This window comes from Hesperophylax consimilis, chromosome 20, assembly GCF_061612785.1.
Source record: "Hesperophylax consimilis isolate HC1 chromosome 20, BYU_Hcon_1.0, whole genome shotgun sequence".
NCBI lineage: Eukaryota > Metazoa > Arthropoda > Insecta > Trichoptera > Limnephilidae > Hesperophylax > Hesperophylax consimilis.
In genome coordinates this window covers 16,863,680-16,886,259 of record NC_142855.1, presented here as the reverse complement: position 1 = coordinate 16,886,259, position 22,580 = coordinate 16,863,680, and the positions used below count along the sequence as shown (strand labels likewise).

The 22,580-nt window shown below is 33.9% G+C and overlaps 1 protein-coding gene across 2 annotated transcripts in view; it reads left to right on the top strand.

Annotated features, from left to right (window-relative positions):
- LOC149414211 (uncharacterized) overlaps window positions 1-14,161 on the top strand; it is a 36,069-nt gene extending 21,908 nt beyond the window's left edge. Inside the window, exons 10-14 of one of the 2 annotated variants that reach the window (XM_089643651.1) lie at window positions 1,692-1,780; window positions 5,545-5,742; window positions 7,378-7,401; window positions 10,802-10,951; window positions 13,179-14,161. In XM_089643651.1, coding sequence (XP_089499777.1) covers window positions 1,692-1,780; window positions 5,545-5,742; window positions 7,378-7,401; window positions 10,802-10,951; window positions 13,179-13,250 — 533 coding nt within the window. In that variant the 3' untranslated portion in view covers window positions 13,251-14,161. The remainder of the gene's footprint in view (window positions 1-1,691; window positions 1,781-5,544; window positions 5,743-7,377; window positions 7,402-10,801; window positions 10,952-13,178) is intronic. The other variant, XM_089643652.1, reaches the window with a different exon arrangement.
- Window positions 14,162-22,580: the final 8,419 nt, after the last annotated feature.

Genomic DNA, 22,580 nt, shown 5'->3' with positions numbered 1-22,580 from the left:
TAAAGGTGCGCTGAATTGTCATTTTAATGAGTTATCCGGTCGCCACCATAATTTAAATAGATTTTATTTTATTTCTCAGTTTATAAAAATATTACCATTTGTTATTTCGGCTACTGGCATTATACCTAGCTCTCTCATTCAAAATTTACGCATATTAGATCTGTCAAAGAATTTATATATAAAAATGCAAAAATCAGTCATTTTAAATACATGTAGGATTACGAAAGATTTTTTAAATATTTATATTGAGGGATCAGTAGGATTTATAGGCCCTGTTAGAAGTTCTACCGAGCCGAACCCTCTGATATGAAAATATCTGGAGTCGGTGAATTATTTTCCCATTTGATCTCTGGTGAGTTGACGTGTTGTTCTCGTATTGTTTTGTATTTACTATGCTTATATAATGCACTTGCATAATGTGGATTGACTAGATGTTCATTTGTGGAAAAGTGTGTGGAAGGGTTTAGTTTTTCCTGTGGGGAAGATTAAACACGGACATAAAGTCGGAAAAATAATATAAAGTCCACTTAAACTCGTATATTATATTTTGTAAGTACTTTAATTAATTATTTAATTTTCTGTTGTCATTTTACAATCAAACGCCACAGTTATTTGTTATATTTTTATTATTTCTAGTATTTGATGATGCTTGTGTCTAGTGTCTAGTGTGCTAGTGTCATGGAATTATTGTTTATGGAATATCTATACCGTGGATATTAAACAAATTTTTTTTTTTTTTTTTAAAAGAAAGACAAACATTCCCGGGTTACGAATAGCCCAACAATGTTTGAAAATCTCCTACTACCACCACAGAAAGCCGAAAATGTTGCTTGTGTTGTGATGGAGGACTTAGCCAGCCGAGGAATCGAACACGCGACGCTCGGGTGAGACCCAAGCGCTATGCCCACTCAACCACTGACCGGTCAAATAAATAAGTAATAGCAATACAATCGCAAAGAAACACACATTCGCTAAATGGCCGTAGGAATATGATTAGACATTCGACATTCTATTATCTTCCGTCTTTTTCCTTTTCATACAAGACGTGTGAGAAGGAACCTATTTTTAAGAACTACTTTTAGGATGATCGTCGATGACGTGCATACGAACTCTGTCTGGGACGAGAATAACTCTCAATTCTCTCACCATGTTCATATTACGTTTTTTGCTTTTACATATCCAGGTAACAAAATAATGTATCAATGTAATTTATTTATTTATTTAACGCCCAGAGGGCTTTTACATGTAGGTGGTACAATTTTAATGACAAACAGTTTTGAAACATGAGAAAGAAATAATAAAAATATAATTACATTAAAAAATAGTATATGCAAGAGACAAAATTAAAAATAACAAGAACATAAATTAAAAAATACAGCGATTTGACTGGTTTACAAAAATATAACTTATAGGAATAGTGTTGAAATAAGTCTTTTGCGTAATCCACAAAATTCGCAAAGTTAATATTAAATATATCGACATCACCTAAGTATTGGTTTCCCATAGTGTGAAACCGTTGTATTGGGGAGTTCGCAATGTAATTGCGCTTGTGTGTGTTGCAGTGGAATAGTGTATTTTGTCGTGTTGTTATTGTAGGTATTTATAAGTTGCAGAAGTTCACAACAAATAATAATATTAATAATGTAATGTTGTTTAAGGGTATAGAAATATAATAAGTGTTCTTATTCCAGGTTCCTGTAGTTCTTTGAGTAGTTTCGAGGGATCATCAGCCCAACAAAACTCACAAACAGACTCGCTGGAGCCAATCCTCGATGTTCAGGTAATCTATTGACAAAATACTAATAATTTATGGTTAACCCTTCCCTTAGGATTCCAGAAATGCCTCGAACTCTGGTGCTATCAGTGTCATTCCCCCGAGCAGGTTAAAGAGTGTTTGCGCGATTTTCATGTTAAATATTTAATATGAATCCTATAATTTCTATACCCGCTATATCCGATTTTTTGACAAATTGATCTGAGTATGACATCTTGTTCACATTTTTGCGAGCAACAAGAGGAGCCTAAAATTTAGTTTCAAAACCCTCCTTATCATGACCAAAAACCATGTTAAAACTGCGAGTGAGAAACCAAATCCGCTATATCATACAGAAAGTTACTATCAAAACGCGCTATATCGGATTCAACCAATCACAAGCAGTTATTTTGCCAAAATACAATATGGCCGCTGCTCTGACGCCACGCTCGTGTGTCAAAATGATCTACGCGTGTGTTTCTGAACCCGCCATGTCGGCTCAGTTGACTTTCAAAAGCCTCTATATCACGAAGTGAGTATCAAAATCCGCTTTATCCATTTTATTTATCGAAATTACTTAATTATTGCTAGACATATATAGAAAAATAAATGCTTTTCGAAATTTTATTACTCCAATTCATTATATAAAAAAATTGTATTGCAATTACTTATGTACGCTAGAGATGTGACAGTTTTTTGCGGTTTTCTCCAAATCAATGAAAGTTGATATAGCGGGTATAGAAATTACACGACTCATATATTATTAGCATAAGTGACTTCAAGTTGTGACTGAAGAAATAACTAAGTTTAAAGTATCATTTGAAAATGTTTAAAACATTCCGAAATGATCCACCGGTCAGTGGCTGAGTTGACATCGCGTTTGGGTCCCACCCAGGCGTAGTGTGTTCAATTCCTCGGCTGGCTAAGTCCTCCATCACAACAAAAGCAATATTTTCCGCTTACTGTGGTGGTAGTAGGAGATTTTCAAATATTGTCAGGTTATTCGTAACCCGGGATTGTTTGTTTGTCTTTCTTTTTTTTTTTTTAAAAAAAGCAATATTTATTTTTCGGAATAACTTTATTGAGTAAAACCTCAAATTGTAATATTTAAATATTGAAGACAATATTATTGATTTCTAAACGAAAATCTGAGACAGAAAAATCAGAAAAGGATACGGTCACATCTAGGACACAAACCCAGGACCCTTGTCTTTCCGGGACACTGCTCTACCACTGAGCTAATGGGACCCTATCCCCCTCAGTCACTTTTAACTGTATCATACTTCGAATAAGAACTACCAACATTGTCTTCAATATTTAAATATTACAATTTGAGGTTTTACTCAATAAAGTTATTCCGAAAAATAAATATTCATTCTAGACTTGCAGAAAAGTCAATAGATGTCGCACATTAGAAAAAAAATTTAAAAAAATAAGATAGGTTTATCTAAAAAGACGCTGTCTAGATTGCATTTAGTTCGGGTTGAATCTTGCGATCATACATAAAGATAGTTGCCAATAAAAATGTGTGGTGAAAAAATGAAGATAATGTTGGTAGTTCTTATTCGAAGTATGATACAGTTAAAAGTGACCGAGGGGGATAGGGTCCCATTAGCTCAGTGGTAGAGCAGTGTTCCGGAAAGACAAGGGTCCTCGGTTCGTGTCCTAGATGTGACCGTATCCTTTTCTGATTTTTCTGTTTCAGATTTTCGTTTATAAATCACTAATATTGTCTTCAATATTTAAAAAAAGCAATATTTGTGGTTCGAAAATCACTTCTGTGGACCACAAAATATTGATTATTTCGGAAAGTTTTAAAGATTTTCAAATGAAACTTTAAACTGAGTTAGTTCTTTAGTAATGCCACAACTTCAAGCCACTTATGCTAGTAATATAATAAATATTTAACATGAAAATCGTGCAAACACTTTTTGACCTGCTCGGGGGAATGACCCTTATATGCATTTAGAATTTTACATTTATTACTCACTAGCTGTACCCCATAACGCATTGCTGTGGCTCAGTCTGTCTGTGCAGATAGAGAAACAATACCACTTGTTGCTTATACGGATGGCGCTGTTTTTCAGAAAAAGCATGTTTGTCCAACAGATGGCTCTGTTTTTCAAAAATAGCATGTTTTTACCTTTCGCAAGCGACATCTATATAATATATGTATATAAAAACACTTGCTTATTCGAATGCAACGTTGTGTCAAAATTTGAAAGCAATCGTTTACGAACTTTGGGAGATTTAAGATTTTGAACAAACGAACGTTTTAATTTATGTGTACATGTCAACTGGGTGCATTGTAAAAGTATTGTATTGTTTTCTATTATAATAATTATTTGTTTCACTTGATCTTGCCATGTCTTCCTCGGGCGTCCTCGACTTCTTCAATCATTCACTTCCAAGTCATACATTGTCCTCGCACCTCTTGGTTCATCACGTACGCTTCATTTTACCACAAATAATTATTTGCTTTGTATCTTTTCTTCCCTTCACTTGATGAAATAATTATATATTGAATATAATTTGACTCAATATCACATTCTAGTTCAGAAATAAGAGTTAAGTTTTCCTCGGGCGTCTCTGACTTTTTCTATCATTTACTAATGTATACCACATTGTTATCAGCAATGTGCCAATACTCTGCCCAAACATTGCCAGATCTATGCTTGATAATAGAAAAAATGTCAGATAGGGGAATCTGGTTTATGTGGGTAACAAAAGGGTTGAATGTTTCTTGTTTTGCCAAGAAATCCGCAATGTCGTTATCCATGATGCCAACTTGTTCAGAAATCCGTAATTATTATTATTATTATTTATTGGATAATTTGTATAGCGCCGCTTTTGTGAGATATCACCTCAAGGGCGCTTATCATTATCCATGATGCCAATGTGATCAGAAATTCGCAATATCATTATCCACAATGCCAACGTTTTTTAGAAATCCCCAATATCCACGATGCCAACATGTTCAGAAATCCGCAATATTGTTATCTACAGTGCCAACATGATCATAAATTCGCAATATCGTTATCCAGGATGCCAACATGTTCAGAAATCCGCAATATTGTTATCTACGATGCTAACATGTTCAGAAATTCGCAATATCTTTATCCACGATGCCAACATGATCAGAAATTCGCAATATCGTTATCTACGATGCCAACATGTTCAGAAATCCGCAATATTGTTATCTACGATGCCAACATGTTCAGAAATCCGCAATATTGTTATCTACGATGCCAACATGTTCAGAAATCCCCAATATTGTTATCTACGATGCCAACATGTTCAGAAATTCGCAATTTCATTATCCATGATGCCAACATGTTCAGAAATCCCCAATATTGTTATCTACGATGCCAACATGTTCAGAAATTCGCAATTTCATTATCCACGATGCCAACATGTTCAGAAATCCGCATTATTGTTATCTACGGTGCCAACATGATCAGAAATTCGCAATATCGTTATCCACAATGCCAACATGTTCAGAAATCCTCATTATTGTTATCTACGGTGCCAACATGATCAGAAATTCGCAATATCGTTATCCACAATGCCAACATGTTCAGAAATTCCCAATATCTTTATCCACGATGCCTACATGTTCAGAAATTCACAATATGTTATTCACGATGGCAACATATTCAGAAATCCAATTAATTATGATAAAAAAATTATTTTGCGTTGCTTCGGGAGGTTACAGGTAAAAAAATCTGTGTTTTCCACTTCATAGAACTCCTGTTTTTTATTTATTTTTAAACTTTTTTTGTGTTTTGCAGGTGGACAGGCAGCAATTGGTGGAGCGAATAGTGCAGCTGCAAAGGGCTGGGGCCCGCCGCTCGGAGCGCCTGGAGTTCCTGGAGGGGCACTCGGCGCAGCTGACGGCCGAGCTGCAGCGCAAGAGCCGCGTGCTGCGCGCCATGTTGGCCAGTGCCCCGACGGGGGCACTCGCCAACCGTGCCAGCGACTGCAACAAGGTGGGTGGACTTGGAATTCACATTTCAATGGCCTCTATCTGCCAGTGTGTATCCACATTTTAATGGCTTCTATCGGCCACTGTGTATCCATATTTCAATAGCCTCTATCTTCCACTGTGTATCCACATTTTAACGGCCTCTATCTGCCATATTAACCTTTTGAACGCGTTAATTTGCTCCGTTTTATCTATACCCGTACGTGGTACATATTTTCAAATACCTATGCACGCAATTAAATGTCAAATTATAGCATTCTGGCATGATTTATTGGACTATATAGACAGAACAGATTATTCTCCACAATATGAAAACAAATCCTCGTGTGTCAACACTCCTAGATGTTTATAAAAACAAAAACATAAAATTTCATACAAAGACGTACTGTATCTTTTGAATGTGGTCACATGTGGCCATTCACTCGGCGTGTGTGTACTTAGGTGATAGACACAAGTGGGACACCATGATCACTTATCATTTTTAGTTATGAAAAGTTATGAATGACATTCTAGTACTAACGCCATCCGTTGACAAAAATGTAAACTAAAGGACTAAAAGGCGCGAAGAGGCGCACTTGATTATCGATCTTTTTTTATGAAATAATGTGGCAATTTTATATTTGAGAAATTCTTGTAGATGTCAGCATCGTGATAGTTCTACGAATGTCCAAGTGAGCAAGAAATACTATTTATGACGAAAGAGCGCTGGAATATCGGCCGTCAAAGTTTCCGTATCAACTGTTGATACAGCCGCGTGTGAGTATAGACTTTTCGCCGTAACAACAGTTGATACGGCCGCGTGCAAACAGTTAATGTTTGCTTTAGTGTAAGGGTATCTATCATAATCGACCGATAAAATAAGATTTAGATTGTCTCTTTAAGCGAATTGGTTCGCTGTTGGGTTGGCGCTCATATGGTCGCATAGAAATCATTGTATACCCCTTACGGTCATGGTGAGAAATGTGATCTAAATGGTGTTAGAAAGAGAAAACACCACGCTTTATATTTACATGTATCCAGGAGTTAACCATAGAAGAATTAAACTGTGCTGTGGTTCCGAACGCAATTTGATAAAAAATTATGAAAATTCGTGAATTTTTTATTAACTACTCTTATATCAAGCAACAAAAATGTAAGGTGACAGTAACGTTTTTAATACATTTGTCTAATAAAATGCGTGTGTGTTTTATATATTTCTTCATTATCAGTAATTTATGTTACAAAAACGTAAAATTAAACATTTAAAAAAAAAAAAAAAAAAATTGCATTAAAAATTTAAATATATCAAAAATTATATATTTATTTATAATACCTTTTAAAAGCAATTTTTAGTTTTCGTATACATTCAGAAATATTCCATTTATTTGGAATTTATTGCAAAGCGGAAATTATCCGACCTTCTGTCAAAATATGGCTTAGGCCTATGGAGTTAATAACACTTAGTTGTTGTGAACTGTTGTTTGTTCGTTGGCGATCTGCAGCCATGTTCTGGAACAATGACAAGTTACCGACATTATCGATAAAACCTTTATCGTTCTTCCATGCCAGATACCCTGGTTTCATGACAGAATAGTGAAAACATCAAATTTTAATTACATGAAACCAACTGTTATAAATGAATTAATTTTTTACTCAAAAGCCTGCTAATGGAAAATCTACACCGGTATGTAATAAATAAATATTAATATTTCTATCATTATTTATGCGGAGTGTGAATTGGGACGGCGAAATAATAGTCAATAGGCCGTATTTAACGGCGACCGGATAAATCATCACATCTTTAAAAAGTTATATAAAGTCATGGAAAGTGATGAAACAAAAACTTTATTAAGGCGATGCACTACGTCGTGTAATATTTTAAATCGAGCCGCTATCAATAACACCCCTTATGTAGATGGCGATAAGGTTTAAATTCCCGCCACCATCCGCCTGTTTTGATTTATGCATGAAAAAAACATGGCCAAAAAGTGCCTTTTATTTTATTTTGTGGATGTTCAGGCATAAATATTTAATTTTTTTCCGATTATTTTATAAATAATTTAATTTGCCACAATATACAATAAAATCATAACCGAAAATGGGTTCGTAAGTAGGAGATTTTGAACTTTAAAGCAGTTTTCATAGGCCTTATACATTATTTTTTTCTGGGCTTATAAAAAGACTTATCTAAAAAATACTCGATTATTTCAAAGGCCAAGATGTATTCTACTCGCAGTATTTAATTAAAGCATCTGAAACATTTCTAGGCGACATAATTTTCAAACCAAAAACACATGATTTTGCATTACTACGTAGTGCATCGCCTTGACTGGGTTAAGTAGGTTAAGTTAGGTTAAAAATAAAGAAAATTTCATCGTTTCTAATGACTTTATATCACTTTTTAAAAGTGTGTTGAATTGTCACTGTGTTTAGTTATCTTGGAACTGTATTTAACACAGTGAAGAGACAATGAACAATCGGTCACAATATTTTTTCTTTCTTTAGTCCTTTCTTTCTCACTCTGTCATGCCATCTCTTTCATACTAGATGTTGTAACAATAATTATAAGTGAAAATTATAATTTTATGTATATTTTTTTTATTTTTTGAGCGCCCCTCTTTGTACAGTATAAAGACAAGGGAACGATATCGCCACCCGGTTGGGCAACTTTGTGAGGCGGATTAAGGTAGGGGCTGTAGGAATAGATTTATTATTGCAGATCTCGAAAAAGCCCGAATTATATGAAAGAGAAAAAATAAAAAAGCCGGTAGACGGTACACAAAAATGAGTCGAAAACACGACCCATTTTTTATGAAGCCGACGTCAATTGTGAACGGGTGTCCGTCGAGTTTCGCGTATGTATACCGGAGCACGTTAAATCAATGCTGCTAGCTCATTCGAGCAGGCTCCATTAAAATACCTGTAGAACAGACTCAGCATGCCTCCATTGCATCTGGGCATACATTACAGATGGCAATCGGTCAAACAGGATGACGGACTGCCCTACTTTGCACAGAATCAAGTAGTTCTATCAGGCATTTTGGGGCTCCAGCCTGGAGGTGGCTCCCAAATTCATTTGCAGGACCTGGATTGCCTCACCTAACCCAACAGCATACCTCTTATTTTTGTATTGTCGCATTTGTGATACCACATGTTGACAACTACATATATGCATCTGTTTTTAACCTATGTTCATCATTCCCTCACCAAACCTGTTCCATTCCTATTCCTATCCTATTCTTATCCTATTCCAACAAATGTTCTAAGTCTGTCGTGCAGGCAATGAATGATTCATCAGTGCCGTAATATCGAACCCCACCAAAACGTACAGACTATTCCACTATTCGCCTTATTGTTGTTATTCCCCTACTTGACTACAGTATGTATAAAATACAAATTAATTCGCAGACAAATATTGCGGCTACACCACAGAGCTCCATTTGTTGGGTTAGGTTATGTTAGGTTGGGTTGGGTTAGGTTCGATTACGTTAGATTAGGTTTAACACCTATACACATATCGACGGTCCCAAAGAACAATGTCTTTTTTGAGATCAAGAAATAAAATAAATAAATAAGTTATATTAAAACACAAATAACTTTGTTTACATCACATGCTCTGAGAAACTAGCGTCATTGATCCCTTCGGCACCGGTGCGTAGTCGGGATACACGCCAAACGCGCGCCCAACATTTGTACACGGTTGACATTTGTCACATGAGAACGGGTCGCTTCTACGATTCGTTCTTAAGTTCAACAGCTCGGCTGTGGAACGAACTGCCGGCCTCTGTGTTTCCTCCCTCCTACAACATGGGACTCTTCAAGACCCATGTTCACTCCTTCCTCTCCACAAAAAGACCCTCCACACAGCATCCCCAAAGATGACATAGGCCCTGAGGGAAATTATTTTCTTCAGGGCCTCCTGTGTGGAGTTAATATATAAAAAATATATATATATATAATCTCTACATGTTTCATGAACAAAGTTCACCTCATCAGGAGCAAGTATATACTGATGAAATTTGCGCTAGTATTTTTCTCCAGTGTGCGTCAATGCTGGAGGATGATAAGGATATTTCCAGAGCTGCTTATCCTTTCCCTCATTCCTGCCACCCTGGATCTAATAAGGGCTGCATATCCGGGAACTCGCCCCTCCGTGAACATACGGGAAGCGCTGCAGTATCTGGGGAGACAAAACATTGTGCGGAAGGCGTTATTGTATTGGACCCGTAGCCTTTTTATACTACTCTTTGTAGTTTGCCCGTAGTATGCACGTGTACAACGTTGCGCAGAAGGAAAGGAAGAGCGTCCTTTTTACAGCGGTACTGCAAAGGCGAAATCTTCTACTGAGCATGTTTGCTTTAACCCTGAGAGCTCGTCTTTGTCTATCGATATCATCATCGTCCATCAAATATTTAAAATATAATGTTGTTTGATATTTTGCGTGAACCCCTATTTATTTAATTTTAAGAATTATAATTCATCTGTTGAAAATGTACGAACCATTAGCAAAGTTCACCACCAGTTATTTTACAGGCTTCTGCCTAGCACCTAGCGGTCAGAGGTAAAACTAGGGCTAACAGATAAAACAGATGTTTTGCTTTTCAATTGTCTTTCTTTGACAGTGTTTGTTTTGACAATTAGCTTGTCAGTGTGTGTTACTTGATTAGATTATAAAAGCCTCGCCGAGTGGATTTTTCACTTCTTCTCTCCTATAAAATAGCAACAAGCAGTCATTATGGTCAACTGACCACTTGTAAAAGTGTTTTGTCCGGGTCGGGAATAATTTTAAATCGTTGTAACATTAAATAAAGTAAAAATGCAGTTATGTGCAGTAAAAACAAAAACCATGCGTCTGTTATTGAAGACTTCATCAAGCCCAAACAATCTTAACAGCATCTTATCATTGAAATGAATCACGATAAGATTGATCTTGATGTTTTCGCTACCCACAGCTGCGGCGAATATGGCTGATATCTGAATATACCTTAAAAGTGTATACACAATGCTGAATATCGGTTTTCTTAGCTCTCCTTGCAGCGCAGGAGCGTTAAGAGTGTGTAGTAATGATTTAGTGTTGTTCGCAGATGGAAATGGGACGTCACGGAGGCATCATGGCTTCTATTTTCAACCACGAGGTGTCTGACAGTACCATGACGTTGGAACTCTCCATAGAAATGAACGCCAAACTACAATCTCTACTCGAAGACACTTTACTAAAGAATATTACACTTAAGGTATGTTTATTTATTTTTTACATTAACCCTACACAGGGCCTATGTTTTCTTTGGGATGCTTTTCTTTTGGAGTTCTGGGAAGGTAAAAGGTATGTTGGGTGGGTAGGAATCTAGGGATCAGCGTGTCCAGGAGTGACGGACGTATGAGTATATCATTCCCGTTGAGGCGCAAAGCGATGGGTCGAGAGACCAATCGGAGAGATCAAAGGGTCGCCTCAAAACAGCCTCTCCCGATCTGGCAAGCCACGCAGCTGGTGGAAAGGTGCATCCTGAACACACCTCACCCAATGAACCTGGTCAACCCTGCTAAATCACCAAACTTAGCAAACTACTTGGGGTGACCTATGGCAGAGATGTTGGTTATCCAATATCCCGAGGCGGCAATACCCAAATCCGCCTCCCAAATTGAAAATAGTTTACATCATGGTCTTACAGCCATTTTCGCCAAAGTTTGTTTTACATGTTTTATGCATTCTATTCTGTTACTTTTTCGTTCCATCAAAAATGCTAAACGTGATTTTTGTACAATGTTGGTCCAAATTTACTTAAAAACTGTATATTTTCTAAAAATATATACATAATGTAAACTATTTGAAACACAACAAATTTAATCTCTCCTAAAATTAATGACAAAATCACACTCTTGAATGTACAGGTGGGACATGCTTAAACACACACATAAATAAATGTAAATTGTATAATTACGAATGTAATTGAAGAACTTTTCATTATTTTATTTGGTGTTACTACCATCCTGGCTTTTACATGGATTTTAAGAACAGAATATATTATCTAATGAGCTATCAAAAATTATACAAAAAACTTTTAAATCATGATAAAGCAGATAAACTGAATATGAACATCCATCCATCCTACTCGGAACAAAGTCCATGCGGCGTTGTTTGGAACACGTGCGCAGGAGCTATTTTAATATCACAATCAACGCGATCACTCACTCGGAGGGTCATTCTAGGTCTAGGGTAGGAACTATGTCGCTCCCGTTGTGCCCGGAACGATTGTAAGGCGAGTGGCGCCTTTGCGTTACGAAGCGCAATGGAACTAATATAGGAATTTACTGGATTCATGCATCGTAGGATGCGTTACATAACACTACATAACCAAGACTCTATATCTTATTAAATGAATCTACGTCAGAGCGTGTACATAGTTCCTAGAATCGCTTGTAAGTTGGAGACAAATTGCAAAGCATTTATTTTGTCACATGTGACATTATTAAACGTGAAGTATTAACCTTAAAATAAATAGTCAGGCGCCACTTTGTCATATGATTGATGTCACAAATTGTAAATATAATTAGAATTAAGATAACCAGTATCAAGAAACTAGTTAAATCCTTTTTCGTGTCGACTGAAGATTCACCCATCAGTCCTTCTCAGGATTCACTTTCACCGTATTTGTCCGCTGAGCACTGACTTCAGTACGAGCGGCTACACTTTCGCTAAAGTAAGGCGCTCGTAGAAATCAACATCCAGTAACAGTAACTATTAGAGTTATCATTCAAATTACCGGGGTTGCAAGTATAACTGCTACAAGTTTTTATGTTTTCGTATGAATATTCGGATGTACCATTTTTTGAACGAGGTCGAACGAATCCAAAACTGAATGCCGGGAAATCTCCATCGCTAGAGGCATTTATTTTGTACATACCACATCGCTTAAATGTTTAGAGATAGTATCAAGTATGTGGTGTTTGAATACAAAAAATTGTACATGTATAATTTATTGTGTGCAAGAATTGAAAGATGTGGACTTGTGGTGCAAATATGAGCAATCTGAAAGTGTGTTGCCTGTTGTATGCTGATAATGCAGTGCTGATTTATGATCTAACAGTACGGAAGCTCTTCAGTCTCGAGTTACATAGTGCCGTATTTGTCACGAAACAAATTAAAAGGCGTTGAGTAACTTTGTGCTATATCTGTCACCAAATAACACATCCTCATAAAACTCGTTATATCTTCCAGTATCAGTAGTAGTTGTATATGATGAATCTTGGAGCAGGTGGATGAGTTTGTTTATTTGGGGAATATAGAAAAGAGAGAGAGAGAAAAGCTGATAAAGGATATTGAAAAAAAGGCTAAATGCAGAAAACTCGAAAGTTGCACCAAGAAGCGAGGCTAGCATTCCACAATGGAGTGCTGATACCAACCCTGATGTGTGGCAGCGAGGTATTAAATATGAATTAAAATGTTTTTTTTTTTATTTTCAGGAAAATATGGACACCCTCGGAGACGAAATCGCAAGACTAAAAGAAGATATGAATAAAAAACAGAAAAAATAGTTTTTTTTTAAATTTCTATGACTTATATATTCCAAGTGTGACAACCAACTGGGTTTACTCACACTTCAACTGTTACAAGTCAAAAGGGAATTAAATGAAAAAATTGTTTCTTTTAAGCTGAAAAAAAATGCTAATAATCCAATCATGTAAAAAAAATTTCGCAAGGTAAAATAAAACTAACTAACCAACACGCCGTTTCCCCAGAGGGGTAGGCAGAGAGAAGTGGCACCAAACCACTTATACATACTCATCTATTATTCTGACTCTTGACATGGCCCGACTCGAGTATCTGATTCACTTGATCGTGCCATGTCTTCCTCGGGCGTCCCCGACTTCTGCTACCATTCACATTTAACTATTATGGTTAGCAAGGTTAACTATTTTCAACCATAACAATATAAACAGGGTGTCCGGGAGTAAAAGCACAAACTTTAGGAGATGATAAAAAAATTTTTTTTGGAAATTCCTTTGTTTTTTTTTCCATACAAAGTATTTTTCCATAAAATAATATTATTTTTTTCCATTCAAACAATTCTACTTTTGTACCTGAAAACTACCATAAAATTTTGGAAAAAGTTATGTATCTTTTTTACTTGCAGAATCACCTCCCAAAGCTTGTGTACTTTACCCGCAGACACCCTGTACAATAACCATTGACAATATTAGAGAGTTTTTTGTGATTTCGCCATAGTTAAAGGTTTTTAAATGTCATTTGTTCAGATCTCATGATGTTTTACCAAATTTGGCAATATTTGATCTAATTTTGCCATATTTGTCAAAATATGAATTAATTTTACCACATTTGGCCACATTTAATTTGACCATATTTGGTAACATTTGAATTTGATCAAATTTGGCAACATTTAAATTAATTTGACTATATTGGTAACATTTGAATTAATTTGACAAAATTTTTGCAACATTTAATTTTACCATATTTGGCAACATTTTAATTAATTTGACCGAATTTGGTAACATTTAATTTAATTTGACCATATTTGGTAACATTTCAATTAATTTTACCAAATTTGGCTACATTTAATTTGACCATATTTGGCAACATTTTAATTAATTTGACCGAATTTGGTAACATTTAATTTAATTTGACCATATTTGGTAACATTTCAATTAATTTTACCAAATTTGGCTACATTTAATTTGACCATATTTGGTAACATTTGAATTAATTTGACCAAATTTGGCAACATTTTATTTAATTTGGCCATATTTGGTAACATTTGAATTAATTTAACCAAATTTGGCAACATTTAATTTTCCATATTTGGCAACATTTGAATTAATTTGACCATATTTAATTTAATTTGACCATATATGGCAACATTCCATCAAATTTGACCATAGTTTGCATCATTTGATCTAATTTGTCAATATTATTTATCTTATACACGGTGTCCGGAAACTCATAGTACAAGCGGTAAACTGGTGAATCTACTTCACATTTGGAGTCGATTATCATATTCGATATCAGCTGTTTAATGTCTTTTAAAATGCGTTGAAGCGTAGTAGACCGAGCCCGAAACCATTTTGTTTGTTGCCGAAAAAAGTAAAAAATTCTAAATTCTCGAAAAAAGATATCGACGGTCCCTACTATACAGATATTCTGTCGAATCTGCATTATGTGAGTTCATGGAGAATGTGAACAGATGGGGAAGAGAAAGAGGAAGATCCCCACTTCCCCAGGTACCTGATTATTCCAACCTTCTCCTTCCTCATCTCCCCTAGCTTCGGGCAGTTGGAAGCAGTTCTCTTCTGCAGTATTCACATTAAGAAATTGCATTTTTTTCACTTATGCCCTTTTGTCTTGTGACAGCCGATAAAATGTTTTTAATTTGAATATAATGGGTCTGCCGTACTTCACCAATATACATAAATATACGTACGCTGAGGAAATTCAATTGCTAATAATTTTTTAAGATTTTTTGTAAGCCCTTGTGTTTAGTGTGTGTAACTAAAAAGTATTGAGTTATTATTACTCGAAATAATTCTAATAATTGTCTATACATTACGTCTCTCTCTGTCTCTCTGTAGCGCCACATGTATTATTTTATTAGACTGGGTTGTTTCATGGTCCATCACATTTGACGACTAATTGATGACCAGCACCTTATTTCTTTACATTTTACCAAGTTATCACTATATTCAAGGTCCCTGTTCACGAGTTATCACTATATTTGAAATCATTTTTACTTAAGTATCACTATATTTGAGGTCCCTATTACTGCATTATCACTGTATTCGAGATCCCTGTTCCCGAGTTATCACTATATTTGAGGTCCCTGTTCCAGAGTTATCACTATATTTGAGGTCCCTGTTCCAGAGTTATCACTATATTTGAGGTCCCTGTTCCAGAGCTATCACTATATTTGAAGTCATTTTTACTAAATTATCGCTATATTTGAGGTCCCTATTACTGCGTTATCACTATATTTGATGTCCCTATTCCCTAGTTATCACTATTTTAATTTTATTTGCGTATATTTAGAAAACATACAGTTATACATGTAAATTAATTTTGCATTTAAGTTGTTGAGTATAAAATAAACAAGTTAAGATCCATTTCCAGTCTTTTTTATGGTTACAGGTTAGGAATTTAAATATATATTTAAAGTTATAAGTGAAAGAAAAAATATGAAAAGAATAGACGGGCACTAAAAAAGAATTGTTTTAGTTTAAGTACATTGTAATGTTAATTTGATTGTTAAAATTTTAAGAGTACAACGTTAAATACCAATATCTCTTAGGGAATTGTATGTTTTACAGTTACTTCTGAGTAAAGAGTTTTAGGCGTATTTTCATTTGGATTGTGTGTAAAATAAGATATTCGATCTGGTATTGCGTTTAGGGCAACGAAATGCATCTTTTGTAATAAGGCTTGTGAAACCGTACGTCGAAATTTTTTCTTCATTTGTAAAGAGTGATAGGGTTACATTGATGATTTTCAAAGCGATACGACGGGAGTTTCAAAAAAAAAAATTATAAATTTCTATTCAGTTAATATAAGTTCGGTATTGAGGATTCCAAATGACAGATGAAAATTTGAGATGAGAACTTACGTATGCCATATGCTATTTGTGAAGTTGTTTTTACTAAATTATCGCTATATTTGAGGTTCCTGTTCCGGAGTTATCACTATATTTGAAGTTGCTTTTACTAAATTATCGCTATATTCGAGGTCCCTGTTCCCGAGTTATCACTATATTTGATGTTGTTTTTACTAAATTATTGCTATATTTGAGGTCCCTGTTCCCGAGTTATCACTATATTTGATGTTGTTTTTACTAAATTATCGCTATATTTAAGGTCCCTGTTCCGGAGTTATCACTATATTTGATGTTGATTTTACTAAATTATCGCTATATTCGAGGTCCCTGTTCCCGAGTTATCACTATATTTGAAGTCACTTTTACTAAATTATCCATAGAACAATATTGTTGCATTAATGTTTCTAAGAATTGGGTACCTATTCAGCTAATTCCAGTTGACTCATTACAGTATAATGTAGTAAACATGTAGGGTGACCATAATGTAAAAATTATAATAAACTATTATGTATTTTAAAAAGGAGAGAAGAAAAAAAAATTATACCATAGTAATCAATTGTTCCATTTTAGATTTCTATCAATTATTAAGGCGATGCACTACGTAGTAATGCAAAATCATGTGTTTTTGGTTTGAAAATTTGGTCGCCTAGAAATGTTTCAGATGTTTTAATTAAATACTGCGAGTAGAATACATCTTGGCCTTTGAAATAATCGAGTATTTTTTAGATAAGTCTTTTTATAAGCCCAGAAAAAAATAATGTAAAATGCCAATGAAAACTGCTTTAAAGTTCAAAATCTCCTACTTACGAACCCATTTTTGGTTATGATTTTATTGTATAATGTGGCAAATTAAGTTATTTATAAAATGATTGGAAAAAAATTTAATATTTATGCCTGAACATCCACAAAATAAAATAAAAGGCAATTTTTGGCCATGTTTTTTTCTTGCATAAATCAAAACAGGCGGATGGTGTTAAGCGGGAATTTAAACCTTATCGCCATCTACGTAAGAAGTGTTATTGATAGCGGCTCAATTTAAAATATTACACGACGTAGTGCATCGCCTTTAGCCAAGATATTTGATATTTTCTACTCTTTCCAAAGATTGACAATTACACTCCTCTACACAATAATATATTAACAATATAACCTCTATAATAAATATATAATTTTTATTCCAAAATGTGTGGCCTTATTCTTTCACTGCCTACTGCTGCAGAGAGACAGGGTAATTGATGGTATTCTAATGTATACTGTATTCATAATTGACTTAATTATTATCATTGTTATTTATTTAAATCACATGTTATGTCATACAAATATTTACCTTTAATAAATTATAATGTTAAAACTTTTTAATTAATGTTTGTTTTTTTCATTTACCGCCGACCACTCGATTGGTGTAATATACAGGGTGTCCGGAAGATAAGTGCACAAACTTCGAGAGGTGATTCTACATGATAGTAGGAGTAAAAAAGATAAATAATTTTTTTTTCCCATACAAAAATAAATACCTACTAAAAAGACAAACTTACACGATAAATACGCTGTGAAGTTGCTGAGAATGAGGTAGCAACGTTGTAAATGTCCCGTATCCATTGAAACGCAAGTAAACAATAACATATTTTTTCTATCATGCGGAAATGGTTAATTTTTTTGACACTAGAAAGAAAAATAATAATTCGTTCCACTTTGCCTCAAATACTTATACTGGATTTCATTAATAAAATCCTAAACTTAGCCAAAATGAATAATAATCGCGCCTCTATCGTAACAATCGATTTAACTTTAAAAAGATTTTTTATTATATGAATGAGAAAAAAATGAAGTTACAGTTGTTCTTACAAATTCTCCAAACAAAACGAATTTGTTTTCGAAATATCAATTTCTCACAATTTTTCTATGACTGAAGTAAAAAAATCAAGTAAAAATGTGGTTAGGACGGGTTGTTTCGGAGAATTTGAACAATTCATCAAATTTCAACGTTCATTTACAAGTTCTGTGAAAGATTTTTTCAAGTTCTGTTTTTATTTCAGTTCTGTCAAGCAACTAGCCTATAATGATATAATAACAGAACTTGAATAGGACTTTCACAGAACCCGAAAATGGACGTTGAAATTTGATGAATTGTTCAAATTCTCCGAAAAATCCCATCCTTAGTTTTTTTGACAACATTTTTCATATTTCAGATTAAAATTTTATTATCGAATAAAGCAAACACTTTGTGTAGGTACTTTGAATAGGTACTCTAGGTAATTTTAACAGGTATTCTTGGTAGGTTATTTTTAGTAGGTATATTGAATAAGAAAATTGTGGGGAATTATCTTTCACATGAAATCCTCCTCAATTTCATGAATTCGAATAATTATTGGGGGAATCAATTTTACGTAAAAAATTTGGGAGGAATCGTTGTGGGCAGAAATTATCTGAGTACAGTTTACGAATTACTTATTGTAATCTTCAGGTCGGTATAAAATAATTTTGAGTATTTTGTAACCGGTATTTTTTCGTGCCTGTACTCATTGTACCCAGTTATGAAAAGAACTCACAGGAACCACCTCTTATTTATGGATTACAACAATATGACGGGGCAGGACAACATTTGCCTGGGCCCACTAGTATTGTTATAAAAGACAACAAATTGAGATTCCATCGGTGGTTGAACCTCTAGTTCGTGAATATGTAAAAAAAAAATCAATTAATATTCTAAATATTTCGAATATTAAAAATATTATCGGTAGTAACATCACTATTTTCTCAAAAAAATACCTTTAAAGGGGACTCCCGTCATTATAATAATTATTTACTATTGTAAAATGTATTTATATAGCTGGGAAATCTGTTACGTTGGTAACAGTGTTGGTGAGTCTGTGCAAAAGAGATGTCACAGCGGTTACAGTTGACAGGAGCCGGTGCTTTTAACAGCTTATTTTGGAACCGGTTCCAAAAGTAATAAGACTATTTTTATTTTTGTGATAATTGAAGGTAAGAAAATCTTGTCGAATTGTATTTGTTTTATTAGCCCATGTCATCTTTGGGTAAGCTTTGTATAAGATCTTTTTGAGGAACGGAAAGAGTGAATGTAGAGGAATTGTGGTATGAGATCCGTGCTATGATATGAAAAAAACACAGAGGACGGCAAATCCTTCCCCAGCCGAGCTGTTGAAGGCAATAACGAAGCCCACTTGTTTCGCAGGCATTTAAATGTAATATTGTCATGAAATGGCCATCTAGCGCTATTTTGTTTATTTGGCAGTTGAAAGGTCCCCGTTAACCCTTTCATCCTCAGTGTTAATTCAAATTAACATGAACTTTGTAATTTTTTTTACCGTAACGGTAGCAATTTAGAAAAGCCATGTTTTTGCTTTCTTGTATCTTATTCTGTGGCGTCTATTTTTCCCGCTCGATTGAAATCCTTATTCCCGCCACAACAACGATAAATATTTTGACATCTGCTGATTGTTTCATCAAATTTCCGCCGTCATTGATTACTTCATTTAAGGTGAGATTTCAATATGTTCTACTCGAATTACAAATATTTTAACGCATTAAGATGTGTTCTATAATAATAACATCAGTTCAATTCGCTGTTCACAGTCATTTGCCAGAATATTGTAAATGAATTTCAATGTTCATTCAAATTAACACTGGTAGTGACGGACATGTTTTCTACTAGTATGGCGAATTTTTAAAGATTTATTATCGTAGACTTATTCTGAATGAATTTTAGTTAAATTTTATTTATTTTTGCTTTAGAAATTATCACTTCATTGTAAATGAGCATTTTTGACATGAAACAGTTATTTGAATTACTTTTGTGTTATGTTTATTTTACCTTACTGTTTAAAAAATACCCTCTGACATCCAATTTTAATCCAAATTACATAGAATAATTTAAAAAAAAAAAATTTAATACCAAAAATTTTAAAATCATTTTCTTAAGTAGTATCAAGCATTACATATTTTATATATGTGAAAACAATAATGCGTTAAAGCTTTAAAAAATACATAATAAGCTGTAACAACATGAAAATTTGTCCTCTTTCGTTGCAAGAAGCGGAAACAAAATCGCGCTGAATTGGATGACTTTGTCATGTGATTTTTTGCGAAACAACTTAGTGTTCAGTTTTTTCGCAAAAATGTTTCGAAGCAATCGAACTCCACAATAAATGTTGGATACGGCTTTGCACCAGTGTTGAAGAGATTAATAACGCAAGTTACACAGAACGTAATCTATAGTACCTACGTAAAGTGAAAAACAATCATTCGTTCAGAATCCAAACCGTGCTTGAAATGACATTAAACGTCGTATTTTGTAAGCAGATGTAAACAACCAGGTACTCCCCAACCTTCCTCTACCACATCTCCTTCCCTACCCCACTCCTTTCATCCTCCAGAAGTTTACATAAAAAATATGAAAATAAAATGTCCCGGGCAAAGATAATTTTAAAAAATCTATATATTTCAAGACTTTTCAAGTATTTTGTATATGTAGTATATTGCTTCTTATTAATTTACAAAGTATATTCTATATATAATATATTGCGTATAATTAATTTGCCAAGTATATTTGCTGTACAATGCAAATGTTGAAAGATTATTAATTTAATTTTTTTCTATTTTGTTTCTGTATAGTTTTTATTATTTTATTTTGTGTTCTTTTAATTCATATATATTATCTTACAATCTTTATTTTTACTTTGATTTATTTTTAATATGCATCTCTTTGCACAATCTTTTAGACTAACTTTAATTTAATCCTACCGTTTTTCTTTATTATGCTTATTTTTATTTTTAGGTACAAAAATCTAATGTATAAACTTAAATTACCCACGCACAGGTTGCGCCTTAGTGGGTTCCCTTTCCTATTATTATAAAACTTGTAATGTCAAATTATAAATTGGGAAAAAATAAAGAAAAAAAATATTTATATATACCTATTAAATTTCATGATTTATTTATTTACGATATATTGTTGTCATTCTTATTTTTCTGTTGTTAAGAAAGTCACTGTTATTTTTAATTTAATTTATAATCTTATTATAACAGCCCAATAGGGCGTTAATAAATAAATAACTATGTGGATTATAAAATTTTTGTACGAGCTCCAAAAGGAACCGGATCCTCGGTAAAAACCTGGCGATACTGCGATGGTTCTGTCACCGGTACATTCAATCGGCAACTCTCGACATCTCTATTTCACGCCCCAGACAGAATAACCTTGAACAAACTGTGGTGTTGTTACGCCCGGGAAAATTTCCCTAAGTCCCGGGAAAAAATTATGAAAAACATTTTTTTTTCTAAATTGTAAAGTTAAGTGTTATTTATTGTATTTTTGTCAGTTAAAACATTTAGTTCAATGACATATATATAAACTAGCTGTATATTTCTCGTTAAAAACAATAAGCACGCGTAACTTGTTTTTAAGTGACGCTTGCAAGCACAACACATCGCAAGTGTAAATTTAAATAAAATATAAACGCACCAATTTTAAGTGTTTATTTATTTTGGATTAACTCTAATTACACAGAAAAAAAGACAAGGTTGATACGAAAGTTTAAGACGATGCCATACGTAGTAATGCAAAATCATGTATTTTTGGTTTGAAAATTTGGTCGCCTAGAAATGTTTCAGATGCTTTAATTAAATATTGCGAGTAGAATACATCTTGGCCTTTGAAACAATCGAGTATTTTTTAGATAAGTCTTTTTATAAGCCCAGAAAAAAATAATGTATAAGGCCTATGAAAACTGCTTTAAAGTTCAAAATCTCCTACTTACGAACCTATTTTCGGTTATAATTTTATTGTATAATGTGGCAAATTAAGTTATTTATAAAATGATTGGAAAAAAAATAAATATTTATGCCTGAACATCCACAAAATAAAATAAATGGCACTTTTTGGACATGTTTTTTTCTTGCATAAATCAAAACAGGTGGATGGTGTTAAGCGGGAATTTAAACCTTATCGCCATCTACGTAAGGGTTGTTATTGATAGTGGCTTAATTAAAAATATTACACGACGTAGTGCATCGCCTTAATAGAATTATCACTGTGCATCAGTTAGATAACAATGAGAAGTAAGTATTTCAGTTTACGAAAATGAAAAGCTATTTCGTAAAAACTAATAATTTGAGGATTTTTTTGACAAAATAATTTTTTAATGTACAGGCTACTTTTTTCAATAAATTTATTTTTGTTTTAATTAAACCAAAACTAAGAAGCTATTTTAGGGTTATAGGTTAAAATTTTGGTTTAAATGAGAGA